Below are 14001 nucleotides of genomic sequence, written 5' to 3'. Positions count from 1 at the left end.
TAATGTATTTTATTGCTTATTTGTCTGTTCGTATAGGGCACTGATGGCATACCGGGCTCTGAGGTAGTTTGCACCTTCTTATCTTCCTTAAATCGTTCTTAAAATACATATTGGGAGCTCTTTGAAAACATATCATCATTTTCTGAGTGGCATATTGAGAATTTAGATTTAAAATGAAACGCTGAGTATCAGAAGCTGCAATCTCCATTCTGATGTCTAAAAATTTGGCTGATATTTTAATTTTAAAAAGTTTTAATCTTTAAGATTTTTTGCGCAAAATACTGTCTTAATTTTCTTGCAAACTTGCAGAAAATTCTTGAGAAAGTATATAACTAGAGACTCACTTGCTCTCCATATAATAAATTGAAACAACTGCCAAATTTTTAGACCATGTAATGGAAACTGTAGGTTTTGACTCTAGGTGCCTCAAATATTTTTTTTATATGGTTTTCAGCAGTAAAAAGCAGACTTTAAGATGAGTTTTTTTTCTTTTCTTTCTTTCTTCGATTTTTTTTTTTTGTATAAAGGCGCAAATATTCTTTCAAATGTCAGTATACTGAATCATAAGAGACTGGATGTGACCGCATATACATGTGTGTGACCGCATGTGTGTGTAGGGTGTCTAAGAACCGGAAAAGTGAGAGAGAGAAAATGTGTAATAGGAAGGGTCGCAAACACTTGTGCAACAATGGGATTTTTTGCATATCTTCCATACGCTTGGGACCTGCAGTGCTCTCTCCTTGTCTGTAGTGAATTTTTCCCTTAGAAATTCGGGTTCCCACCCATCCACACCGGCTTTTTGTCATGAGCTATGTTCATTTTTGCGTTTCTTGTGATTTGAAAAAAAAAAGGTCAGAAGAATCAGGGAAAGGAAGAGAAATGGAACATCTGAAGATCAGGGAAAATCTACAAGATAACTTTGCTGAAGGCCATGCATGCTTGAAGCGTATAAAAATGATTGATTAATTTATTAAAAAGTTAGACTATGTAAGTCTAGTTTATATTTCAACATGAGTACTTTTAATTGCAATTTTAATACTGCAGAATTTTAAAGAAAATGTCATCATCCTACTTCTTCAATGATGCTATGCTCTGTCACATAGGATTTCGCCATTATTTTTCAGTATGTACCCAAGAAAAAAATTATCTAACCTGGTGGTGGCCTAAAAACTCTAATTTTTTGTGATTTTGATTTCTTCACTCTTATCTAACTGCTGGACGCTGGGCAAGGAGTTTCATACTAACTGCATGTGCTAATATTCTTAAATGCTTCTAGGGCCCCAAAGGAGATAAAGGAGCCAAAGGAGACCCAGTAAGTCAAGAATTTTCTTCTTATCACACTCCTCAACCATTTCTATGTGAGAAAATATAAGAAGTCTTTTTCTCTCTCACACAAGGCTCATTTTCTACGTTTTAAACGTACTGATTATAACATCAAGTATTCAGGCTTCTTCTTTTACCTGTAGTGTAATCTTGGTTTATTCTTAAACATTTATGTTAAGTAATCTTCTTAAAAGAACATATGAGTATTTCCTTTGATGAAATGAGCCTCTCTTTTTTGAATATTTTTTAATTTCAAGACTAAATTTACGCTTGGCCGAGTGGAAAATCTGTAAATTTCTAGGACCAAAGAATTTCAAGCCTGAAAAGAAGGCACTGAAGGCATCAGATTTGTAGTCTCATTTGAGAATACGTTCGTAATTGCTCGTAAATTGTGGTACCTCACAGCAAACCAATCATGCTGAAAAGTGAGATTGATATTCCCATTTCAAATGATTATACTAAAATGAATTTGAGTCAGAATGGACCAGTAGACAAGGTACGAATTAAAGCATTCTGCTTCATGTTACTTGATCAAAATTTCACGCTGAACATGATTTGAGCAACAAAAGTTACTAAAACTAATTCCTAACCGAGCTATTTAACGTTTTTTGATGCGTAAATTCAAACCTCCTGTTCATGAAAGAACAGAAGTTCACGTAAGATAAATCGCACACTGAGCATTAACGTAACAGTCTCTGCGGTATGAAAAGATGGAAATCTTGATTTCGGTGCTTTGACTTAGCTGTTGCATGTTGTTAACATTTTGAACAACACCAGGCGGGGAAGGAACATTACTTGATTAAGAAGCCTTCCAAAACTGTCATAGTGTGCAATTTGATTCAAGTAGATCATTGTTTTTCTTGTGAGTGAGGAATTTAAATTTTGTAACTGATGCAGATTAAAAACGTTAATAACTTACATAAGAGTTGATTTCAGTAATTTTTGTTGCGCAATTTGTGTTCTAAAAGAAATTTCAGTTCATTAGATACATGTCTTAGAATGTTTAAATTCGTAGCTTGTTTACTGGTCCATTGAAGTGAAACAAAACATTTACATATTCGATAATTGTAGTCAGTTTCGTAGAATAATTTCTCTGTTCTTGCAGGGGCCTCCAGGGAAGCGTGGCAGAAAAGGTGACCGGGGTGACAAAGGTGATCAAGGTGTTCCTGGCCTAGATGCGCCATGTCCTGTTGGAGCAGATGGCTTACCTTTACCTGGCTGTGGCTGGAGACCTCCGAAAGTAAGTCATCAAATATTATCTTGATGAATTTATGTTCAGATAGAGGTCCTCATCAAGTGGTTTCTAATAAATGATATGATTGAATCTCTTGGCATTGCACTGGGATAGATGTTTCAAGACTAAACAACATTAGCTGAGTTTAGTGATGATTTTGTGTCACGTTTCTTTCTTCACTACATCACAGTTTTTTTTATTCATGCATGTAACTTAGAGTAGACTCCCAGTCTTCACGGAAAAATCATCTGCCTTAGCTGTACAAACTTACTATGCAAGGAACTCTTTATTTTCTCTTTTTAAAACGTTGCCTGCCAAGTCTGATTAGCAAACCCAACACTTAGATGTCCCCGTAGGGCTGTGTTAGATTCTTGAGGTCGACACTGCTAACTGCAAACTGACAGTGACGCAATCTGAGCTGCAAAAGTTCGTTTACTCTCATTTTATATTTTGTACAATTTTTCACTAAAGCTTTTTAATTTTTAGTCAATCCTTTCCTGATGCGGCAATAAAAACATAAAAACAAGTGAGTAAGTAAACCAGGCAAAATCTAGAAATAAGTGAAAACAAGATGGCAGGCATCGTCTTAACTTAAAATAACTGTGGATACATTGTATTTTCTGTAAAATAAAGCACTTTGGTAGTTCTTCTTGACTCTCCTGTTTAAAAATCTTTCCAGACTTGATTCTTCATGTACTAGAAACTTAATATGAATTCCAGTAATTTTGATTTAAAAGGAATATATTCCGTTTAGACTGAGGAGTCTCTCAGTAAGTGTTAAATGCTATTGGTAAAGGATATCACTATACATTATAAATAATCTTTTCTTGGTGATGGGTGCTCTGGAATGTACCTATTCTATAAAAATAAGTTTTACCACATCTTTTCATCCTATCATTTTTACATGCTCTCCAAGGTTGGTGTTAGCAACTGAACATCATTTCAATTTTTAGCCTCAATATTGCACCATGTTGTAAATTTCCTATCAATAATCTCATCCAAATTTTCTCCCCCTTTTTTTGTAGGAAATTAAACTATATTTCCTTCATTTTAACTGCTAACTTTTGAGGATGTGCGTAGCAAATCTATTTAGGGATTTCCTAAAAGAGAGATGATTTTGAAAATTCATTTTTTTTAATATTTCATCAGTGTGTCATCTGACCAAAATCGTCAAGTCAGAACTTCCAAACCATATTCGTGTGTTTGAGAAACAATAATTTTTGCACACTGTCAAACTTTTTTAAATTTTATTGGATCAACTCAAAGGAAAAAAATAACAAAAATAATTTTTTTTCTGTGCAGTAAACGAGCTTTTCTCATGCTAATCCTGTAAATAATTCATTTATCAAACTGTGTTTTGTATCGTATATTTTTGCACTCAAACTTGCTCATCAAGTCATACTCATCATCACTAATTAATCTGATCGCAAGCAGACAAAGAACTATCAGCTTTTCCCAAATTAACAAAAGTATTTCATCTATTTTTTGTTTTTGTAAATTTGCTTCCCATTTTATTTTTTATTTTTATGAGCATAAAGTTCTTTTCCCACAATTTTATCCATTTCAGTGTGTTTGGAAACTGTTTTATCCTGAAAAAGTTCAGCAGACTTCTTGTGTCACCTTAGTATTTTTTGCCTATTATTTAACTATCAGTTGCGGTAGAAAATCTCTGATTTAAGTTTCTTTTTGATCTTACTGTTTCAAATGAGATAGAATAGTAAGAATAATTTGAGTTGGTGTGTGGAATGGTGGAGTTCTTTTTAAACTGAAAGGGAGGAGAAATTAGTGTTTTCATCCACCAAATTCCAATTAAACTTGAAAGCATTTATTTATCTTGAAAGAAACGTCAGATTCATCAAATTAATTCAGAACAAAAATATTCAAATGTAATGTTGCAGGACCTTTTTTTTCAACGAATCCTTAAAAAATTATTTGAAACACATATCGGACAAATTTTAAAACAATATTTGTCTGAATACAACATTGGCGGTCGTAGAATCTCCCTAAAAAAAGGGGTACGGCACAAGAAAAGTGGACTGTATGCATAGTGTTTAGAAGTCTGCTGAACTACATTGAGTTTTCGTGGCTTGAAATTGTGTCATTACTAACTCAAATAAACCTGCACGTAAAGGGGTTTCTCATTTCTCTAACTACACGAGCACCCATAATGCCTGATACTTCGTCGGATGATCAGGAGGACTACGGAGATGGTGAGGACCCAGAGGCCGATTCAGAAGAATTCTCCGATCCAAGTAACAATACTTTACTGCACAATGACAACTACTAATCCTCTCCTTGCATCTCAGGTGATTGCTCATAATGTGCTTTTTAATCTAGCAAATTGTCAGAGCTCCGTTAAATTATACTAGGGTGTTTGTCGTCATTAAGAATCGGAGAAACTAGAAAATGTCAGGAAATACGATATCTTCGGGAAGATCGGTTATGGATCAGGGATCTCCCAGTGACTTAAGCAAAAAGTGACTTTTCAGGTTGTCCAGAGCCATGAAAAACTGGGAATCATTAGGGGAAGAAAAGTTTCAGGAAAAATCAGGGAATCTGTTCCAAAAATCGGGAATCTCTTCTTAATTGGATTTGATTCAATTCATTGAATGGACTGCATTAGACAGAAAGGAACCAAGCCATATTAGCTATTGCCAAATTTAACCGGGCAATGTAATATTTTACATGAAATCAGTTGTGCGGATTTTGATGCAAATTTCAGTGAAGTTTCACCATAGTACGAAGTGTATTCCTTGAAATTTCCAAACGAATCCGCACAAACGTTCTCCTGTAAAAAATTAAATTGCCTACTTAAATTTGGCAATAGCTGATGTGGCTTGGTTCCTTTCTGTTAGACTCGGTCCAAATATCGATGGTGAAACTGCAGTAATGCATATCTCTATTTGTAGCGTTGCTGACTTCCTGTCATATTTTAGTTTTTACTAAAAATGACTGAACATCATGTTTTGAAAACTTCAGTGATTTTTTTCTGTGTTTAAAGAATATTCTATGAACATTTCAAGGTATGATATTGGTTTTATCCCTATTGATAAAATAAATCAAGAGCAGAGATTTTGAAACACCGTAACCAAGATACGCATTTTTGCAATTTCACTGTCAGTATGTTTGTTTGTAAAATCAAACAAGTGTCCGTTTATTAGGGCAAAAAATCAGGAAACACCATTAAATATATCAGAAAAAATCATTAAAATATCAGAAAAATCCAAAATGAAATTTTAGTAGACACCCTGATTGTACGAATTTGTATCATTTCGAACGAAAAAACAAATGTGATCACTTTTGGGCTGTATGACCAAGGGGACCTGAGTGCTAAAAAGCTTAAAATTGAGATTTTGGCGTCACTCCGAAGAGAACTGCTTGATCAAAATGTTTTCAAAATCCCGAAGAAAGTCTGACCAAACTGGAATTATGATTTTATCAAGTTGGCAAGTTGCCAGTTTTATGAAAAAGCTTTTTACAATTTTATTCTTTTGGAGTTGTCTGATTCAAATACACCTTTTTGTTCTGTACTGCTCTTAGAAAACTTAGGCACTAAACTGTCAAAAACTTGCTTTTTGGGATATCAGAGAATGTTTTCCAGTTTCTGTTTCTGTTATCAACTCCAATTAGCCAATCATCAGGAAAGTCTTGTCGCTCATTTTTCTTTCCCTCGGCACAAGTTTACCCTTTTGTGCTACTGCTGACTCAAAATCAAAAAGGAAATTGGACGTATTTATGCTAAAAGGAACTACGTGCACAGGGTTTACGTGCTACATAGTTCCTTCCAGCATAAATACGTCCAATTCATTCACTTGGCCAACACAAAGTCAATTGAAAAAGTGCCACCAAGGGATTGTGTAGATGTACATTCTGTTTGGCCATAGTTTTCATTTTAAAGTGGAAATATCTCCTTATGCCACCAGTCTTTCCATATCAATAGCCACCAATTTGGCATTTAGGTCAATATCTTACTTTGAATTCAGAGCTTTTCTCCTTTATGCCTCTTCCTCCCTGTCAATGTATTTATTAGTACCTTTTTTCTTCACTATTGATCACTTGATTTTACTTTTTTTTATCCTTAAAGTATTAGATTTGATTGGGCTACAGGTAACTTTAGTTTTCCCTCATATAGCCTTTCAATTATACTCATGAGTCGCATCCATTTCTTAACCAGGTACACCTTTTAAATTTTGTCCTGCCTTTTTATGTACACCTTTTAAAATTTTGTCCTGCCTTTTTTATTTTTCTTATTTCCCTTTTTATCTTCTTCTTCTTTTCGTTTCTGACGCTAAGAACAATTAACCTAATAATTGTCTTGGCAGGGTTGCAATATTGCAACCTAGACTTATTTTCTCAGATTAATCTGTGGCTTTAATTTTTGTCATCCAAAGTTGGTAGTGTAAAGTATGTGAAAAAATGGACTCCGCTGTGAGGCAGAATTATTTATGATAAGACGAAAGTGCCTCTTTTTAATTTTCATTAACACTCTTACCTGAATGCACTCGCTGAAGAAAGTGTCTGTTTCCCTTCATGTAATCATGTCTTTCATCCTACAAAATTTCTATTTGCATTCAAAATTTCTTCTCAACATATCCTCAAATCTCTCATCATACCTACAGTATTTTTCCTTGTACTCAATTATTGGGAGAATGAAGCATGTCATTGAAGTTAGTAGTTAATTTTCTCTGATTTAGACTTTTTCTCTTTTCTTTGGGAGCGGGAATATCATCACCTTCCGCTGTTTGAAGCACAAAAGCTGCAACTCCATTCTAGAGTAATCTGTTTTTTTTTTTTTTTTTTAATTTCATTTTTTTGTCGGAATCAAAATCAAAGGAATGATAGTTAAGCCTCATTTTTCTCAGATTTTGTTCCCAGTGATACTTACCCAAATATGTTGCAGTCTACCAAAAATACAAAAGATGAATTTCAAGTCTTTTTATTGTGAGAGAAAGTTTCGTCAGAAAACAATTGAAAGATCTCAAATAAAGTTTTGACATTCTTTGGACTTGTGAATTCCAATAATTATCATCGTGCAAAGCTATTGCTCGAGCAATTTTAAAGAGGACACACATATCAGAATGCTTGAATTCATACCATGTCCAGTGTTTCATTCACAGCACAGAAATTGTGAACTAGAATCATTTTCATTCTTTTTATCCAGTGAAAAAGTATCGACTTTCAAAACATGTGTCTGTCACAAGCTCGACTGGCTGTTTTGATAGCAAGTTGTAGAACAACAAAAAATATGTAGAGAAAAAGTTCAAAAGAATATATAAACACAACAAAATATATTAATGTGTTCTGTTATTGATTTCAGCGAGTTTCAATAACGGGAGAGGCTCTTGACAAACCACTGCCATTAACAACACAGAAACGGAAAAATGATCTAGCCTACCCTTAGTAAGATTAAATTTGTTGTTTTTCATACACCTTTTGTAAATTTTTTAAAACATAACTGTACAAAATTGAAGAGTGTCCTGAAATGGCGTTAAATACTGGTACATTCATGAACTGTAATATAATATTTGTATAAATTATAAATTGCAGAGCGTAAAGCTTAACTGCTTCACAGTGTAAATCAGCTTCCCATTGTAAAGTTAAGAGGCCGTTTGTTACCCCATTAATGTAAACAAAAAATAACTCTTAGTATCATTTGTTTTGTGTAATGTTGCTTTTTATGCTTTGTATTAAGAGCAAAGTTTTCCTCAGAAATTAAGAAATACTTCAGAAAATATGATTAATCAGGAGTAAATAATGTACCACAAATAAAAATTTCTTACAATTACTCTCATAAAATTGTTCACCCTCGAAAATAAATTCAGCACAGAGCACCGAACTTGCTTCAACTTTGCACAAATCTCATTGTTTTACTCACTCTCTTCACCTAAAATTCAATCAGCCTACAGAATTGTATCAATAATTCTCAGCACTGGATAAGAAAAAAATAGGAAAGCATCACAAATCTCCACCTGCCTCCCTAAATCTGCAGGATCTCATGATTGAACATTCCTTGAAGATTTCAGGGAGATAAATAACTGACCTCAAAGTATTTGAAAGAGGAAACTGCAGAGTAACGGTGTATCAATGTTTGGCAACCATCTTTCTCCCTATCTTTTTTCCTGAAAGTATTTTTTTTACAGGATACATGCATAGAGAATTAGAGATCTTATTGTCCCTGTGCGGGCTGAAATATTTTGTCACCCAAATACCAAGTTAAACCAAAATTCTTGTCCATCTTTTTACTCCGAGAAAAGGTGAATGCAATGAAGACATTTTGAAGGATCCTTACTTGAAATCTATCGAAGATTTCTGGGGATTTCCTCTAGAAAATGTAGAAATTCAGTGAGATATCTCTGAGCCTTTTTTAACGATAAAATTCTCTAAGGTATAATTTTAATTTCTAAACTTAAAATCTGAAGTTCTAAAAAATCATCTGAGAGGGATCATCCCCTAATTGTTTAGCCCTACCCCTCATTTTTTTGCCCTGTGGATCTTCAGTCCCCTTAATTTTTTGTTTTTTAATTTTTTCCACCCATGTAGCCTCAAGTTTAGTTTTTTGTAAATTTGCTCTCGGTAGTTCATTATTTACTTAGCTGTTTGGGACGTGTAAGTGTGTCTTTACTGCTGAGCAGAGGATCCCCTTGCAACCTCTAGAGGACTGAGCCGTAACCAAACTTAATTAAAGATCAATGAACAAGTCTGAGAGATTTTTCAGTAGAAAACGAATAAAAGAAGGAAGAATTATCACTAGTCCCACGCTAGAGATGGCGAAGAATGAGGTGTATTGTTTGCAAATGCAGTCGAAAGTCAAGTATGAGGAGAGCATTGAGGTGAGAAGGCAACTGAAGACTGACAGGCTACGAGAGGATTCTTTTCTTGCTACAAAAAAAGGGAAATATTGGAAGCACCCTTGTGTTAAGATAATGTTTCTTCAAAGCAAACTGTTTTAAGTCTATTCTTACCAATGCCCTCATTGTATTTCACAGAAAAGTTTGATACAGGAACATACATTGTGGCTCTTAATTTCGTACCTCGTCTAGTATTCCATTCTTTAACATGTACTTTCTGACTATTTCTTCTGTTTCTCCGTGACTGATCAATAAATATTTTGACCAACAGCCCAGAGGTTCATACGCAATAGATGAAAAATTTGTAAAGAATTTAAGTGTAAATACTTTTGTAACTATTTGTTTGTATCAATTATGTTTAAGAGTCTCAATAAATCGCAGTAGCAATGTTGGGACGGTTTAGAAAATGTGAATATTTCTTCTATTTACAATTATGTGGCCATCTAAGCCGCTAAATTTCATACCAACAAGCTCTTCTTTGAATAATGTTGGAAGCTACTGAATTTAATTACTTTTGACAAGTCTGAGATTATGAGCGATAAGTGAGAGACCTTCTGTACTCATGACCTCATCATGAAAAGTTTGGAATATAGTGCCTGTATCTTTTTCATCAAAGTCGAACAATGTCTATTCACTTAAATACATAGAGTTAAGAAAAAAGTCACAACAACATTGTAGTGTTTCAAAATCTCATCCCCTATTTTAATTATTTCGAAAGAAACCAATGACCATCCCCACTCGAAAATTGGTGCAATTTTTCTTGCCCATATGAGGGTTATTTTCCCAAGATATTAAGGGAAAATGTTGGTTGGTTTCCTTAAAAAAAAATTAAAATTGGAGATGAGATTTTGAAAAACCACAATGTAGATGTGACTGTTCTGCTTAACTATACGCAAATTCAGCTTTTATCATGGAAGGTTTTCTAAAGTGCATCCATTCATTGTGTGAAAAAAATAGAAAGCAAGACCCCTTTCTGAATGGTTGTTAAGGTCAATTCTATCACAAACCAGTGCCTTGGCTGCAGTATACATTGATCTTTCATCTTTCTAAAATCAAAATAGAAAAAAATATAGATATATTAGAAATTGATTAAAATTAATATGAACGCTCTCACCACCTTGAACTAGTTGTAATTCAATATTTTTTGTCTTTACATTTTTTTAGCAGTAGATATTTTGTTGATACATACTTTTTTTCTGTGTGTGAGATGTTTAATCATGCTGTTGTTTTATGTAACTTTTATGCATTAATTTTTTTTATATTGTACACAAGAGACATTTCCCTAATTATTTGTGTAAGATAGTTTAAAAAGATCTCCCACTTTTTCAAATAGAACATTAACATGTAGTATGAACACCAATACTTTTGTAGCCTTTGAAAATCATCAATAGCCTGTCTTTATGTCACCCGAATCAGGCAGCTTTAATTTTTTACCAATAACAGTGTAAATATAGTCATTTAGTATATTTTTGTGTACATTTAAATAACTCAAATTATCTTCGAATGGTGAAAACTATTGTTTTTTTAATTTTTTTATTATTCTCACTGTCCAAGTTTATCACATGTATAAAAAGTTTGTTCCTTAAGTCTATCACTGTTGAGCTAAGTTTAAAGATTTTCCTCTGCTAGGTCTAGTACAGAGCCAATAATTTTTTATCTATCCTGTATTAGTTTGTACCTGCTCCTCTGTAATGTTTTGCACATCTAACGGTAACATTAATCAAAGAATCTCCTTTTGAGAGTTGCAAAAATATCTACACTTGCGTGCTTGTTGCTGAGTTGTCAGTGCTGGTTGTAGGGACAACGGAGAGGAAAAGCAGTGCTACCTTTGCAGAGTTCCAGAATTTGGACAAAAATCTATTGATTTCCTGTCAAGTAACCTGTGTCACACCCTAACTCTTCAACCGCATTCAGCATTGGTGACATGATGTCCTGCAAATGAACCACCAAGTACAACTTGAACCGATATGGAAAATTCTGAATTGAAAAGAATGTCCTTGTGCTCTTTCCCCCTTAGCCTGTTCGATAATAGAGATAGATATTGGAAAGCTGCAGTTCTATGGGAATATGAGGGGTGTTAAAACCTCTATAGCATGAATGAATTTCGGGTGTCAGATTTCTGGGGACATAGATCTTTGCCGTAGCTTTTGTCGAAACGAAGAGTCCCAGATTTTCTCCCAAAATTTCAAAATTTTGGTGGTCATTTATTTTATTTAAAAAAAAATTATTAAGAATTTGCGACATCATGTTGCAGAGAAAGAGTTCAATCATTAAAAGAAACCCAAAAAATGCGTTGTTACGAGTAAGTAATGCACTGTGGCATAGAGGGTTAATGAAAACAGCTGCATTTTCAAAGGTAATTCTTAACTTAGATTTTCTTTCTCTGAATAGTTTATATCAATTTACCTAATCCTCAGTTCATATTCTATGAGCTGATGTACAGGGTCTTTTTGAGAGAATATATTCAGCCTGCAAGTATAGCACTCGAATCATTTACCTACATGGTTATCTCATCGCCAGCTTCTACTTAGAATTTTAACTGTGTCTAATGAAAAATAAAAGAGAAACTAAAATCTTTAGTACCTCAGTTTACTGCTCTGATAGAAATATTTTGCATGATAACACTGCATGATAAGTTGATTTATGTATTAAAATATAAGTGTAAAACTAGTATGTTAACTCTCTTGTTTGTACTTACAGTGTGTATTTTCAAGTACGGAGCTGGAAATGATGTTGTTAAGCTACCAGTGGGGTGGCTGTGTTGAGCACCAAAAATGGGTGGTTTAGCAACATCAGTTTCTGCAGCACATCCCTCTTCCCCTCCTCTCAATAAATTAATATCAGTTGTTTCTGATAATAATAATTCATTATTTATGATGCAATTAAAATGAATAATCAATACCATCCTGTCAGCACACACTAGGAATGGTAAAAATGCGATATCAACACCAATAGATAACTGTAATTTTAGCCCTGTACATGGGATATTGAACTATAATTTTGCTGTTTGCACAAATATTTACAAGTTGAATCCTCTTTGTAGCATTTTACATTTACTTATTTTTCTACTGATATCAAGGCTAAAATATTATGCTTCCAGTAAGTTTCTAAGAATCATCTTGAATACATTTTGATTAAGAACTTTTCAAAATAATGTTAGTCAAATTTTTCAATTTGGCGATTTTGGCAACTCACAATACATGGGTTTCATGGGATGAACCTCGTCCTCTGTTTAATGGTGTTCATTTTCCATGAAGCTTGATAGCGCCTAGAATATTTCCTCAACTTGCTCCTTTACTTTCAGAAAATCAAAATTCAAAATTTATTTGGTATCATCCATGTTGTTTTTATCCAAAAAGAAACCCTTTTTAGCGGTTGAAATCTTGATTTCAACCTCAAAATGTTCATGAAATTCAGAGTGAGGCATTAGAGAGTACTTTAATTAAGAGGTCTATACATTTTCATCCCTGCGTAGATGTGATACAATGAAAGACTACTAAATTCACCATTTTCTATGCATTTAAAAAGGAACTCTGTACCAACTGATGATTGAAGCTTTTACAACACCAGCTATTTGTACCAACCCATTCAACCTACAAACCCTTGTATAAATAAAATTAATTTTTTTACCTGTTATTCTATTGGATCCTCACTTATTCCTTCCGTACCTCTTAAGAGCTACAAAGGTAGTCCAAAACGCAAGTTTCTTCCCTTAAACAATTGAATGGCTTTAGTCAGAGCTTTTGTTCTGGTTGCATACAAAATTGGATGAAAATTGACGACCAAAGTATCCTTAAAAATTTGTATTTTTTGGATGGAACCGGCAAGCTTATAATTTTTTCTATGTCTCCTAAGCTTAGACAAAAATAGATTTAACAGGTTCATTACCTAATTAAATCAATCAATCCCTTGATATTAGCGACTAATTTTGTCTTCTATGTGCCTTAATGGTTCCTATAAAAACAATCGCTTCCACCATGTTTAATGATTTTTCTTTTTTTATTTCCATTTTAAAATATTGAAGTGAGACATTCAAATCTGCCGTCGGCGCAGACCGAGTGTGGAATTTATGTCTCTTAGCTACATTCCTCAGCCCACAGACTCTCTTACGCTGATTTTCCAGTTTATCGCCAAGCTCAAGTCTTAAGAACCCCTGAATATGTGGAATTTTGGTCCATGAATGACCCCACAGAAGCTCCCGATTGTGAAAATTCTGCCTATTTCAGATATTCCATGGCCTCTTGCCGGTTCTTACCCATATAGCAACTTCACCAACCCCTCTGCAGTAGATAATATTGGTTTAATACTGCTTCGTTTAGTCTAATATAATAATGCTTGGACCAAGTCAGTGTTGCTTATCCTACGCGTGGATGTAAACTACTGGACAAAACAGGTGCGCAGACAAAAAATAGGTGACAGAATGTCCTGAAACCATTTGTCTTGCACAACGGCAAAGACACACAAGAGAGCAGTTTCTTAATTCCTCATGTATGCTCCATGGTTGTATGAAAAGTGAGGAACATCATGAGAGCAGAAATTCTGTCCACGAATAAGAGGGAATGTGGAAAAGTTACCAGTTTGTTTAATTCAGTTTTG

The 14001-nt window shown here is 34.1% G+C and overlaps 1 protein-coding gene across 7 annotated transcripts in view; it reads left to right on the top strand.

Moving 5' to 3' along the window:
* Positions 1-13041, top strand: part of LOC109032196 (uncharacterized) — a 429804-nt gene extending 416763 nt beyond the window's left edge. For 3 of the 7 annotated variants that reach the window (XM_072302272.1, XM_072302175.1, XM_019044199.2), the window contains 5 exons: positions 37-63; positions 1277-1312; positions 2429-2563; positions 4689-4863; positions 7875-13041. In XM_072302272.1, the coding sequence (XP_072158373.1) occupies positions 37-63; positions 1277-1312; positions 2429-2563; positions 4689-4844 (354 nt within the window). In that variant the 3' untranslated portion in view covers positions 4845-4863; positions 7875-13041. The remainder of the gene's footprint in view (positions 1-36; positions 64-1276; positions 1313-2428; positions 2564-4688; positions 4864-7874) is intronic. The other 4 variants (XM_072302143.1, XM_072302239.1, XM_072302211.1 and 1 more) reach the window with 4 other exon arrangements.
* The last annotated feature ends 960 nt before the right edge of the window (positions 13042-14001 follow it).

Source organism: Bemisia tabaci, chromosome 1 (assembly GCF_918797505.1).
Source record: "Bemisia tabaci chromosome 1, PGI_BMITA_v3".
Classification (NCBI taxonomy): domain Eukaryota; kingdom Metazoa; phylum Arthropoda; class Insecta; order Hemiptera; family Aleyrodidae; genus Bemisia; species Bemisia tabaci.
This window is presented reverse-complemented; position numbering and strand designations above follow the sequence as displayed.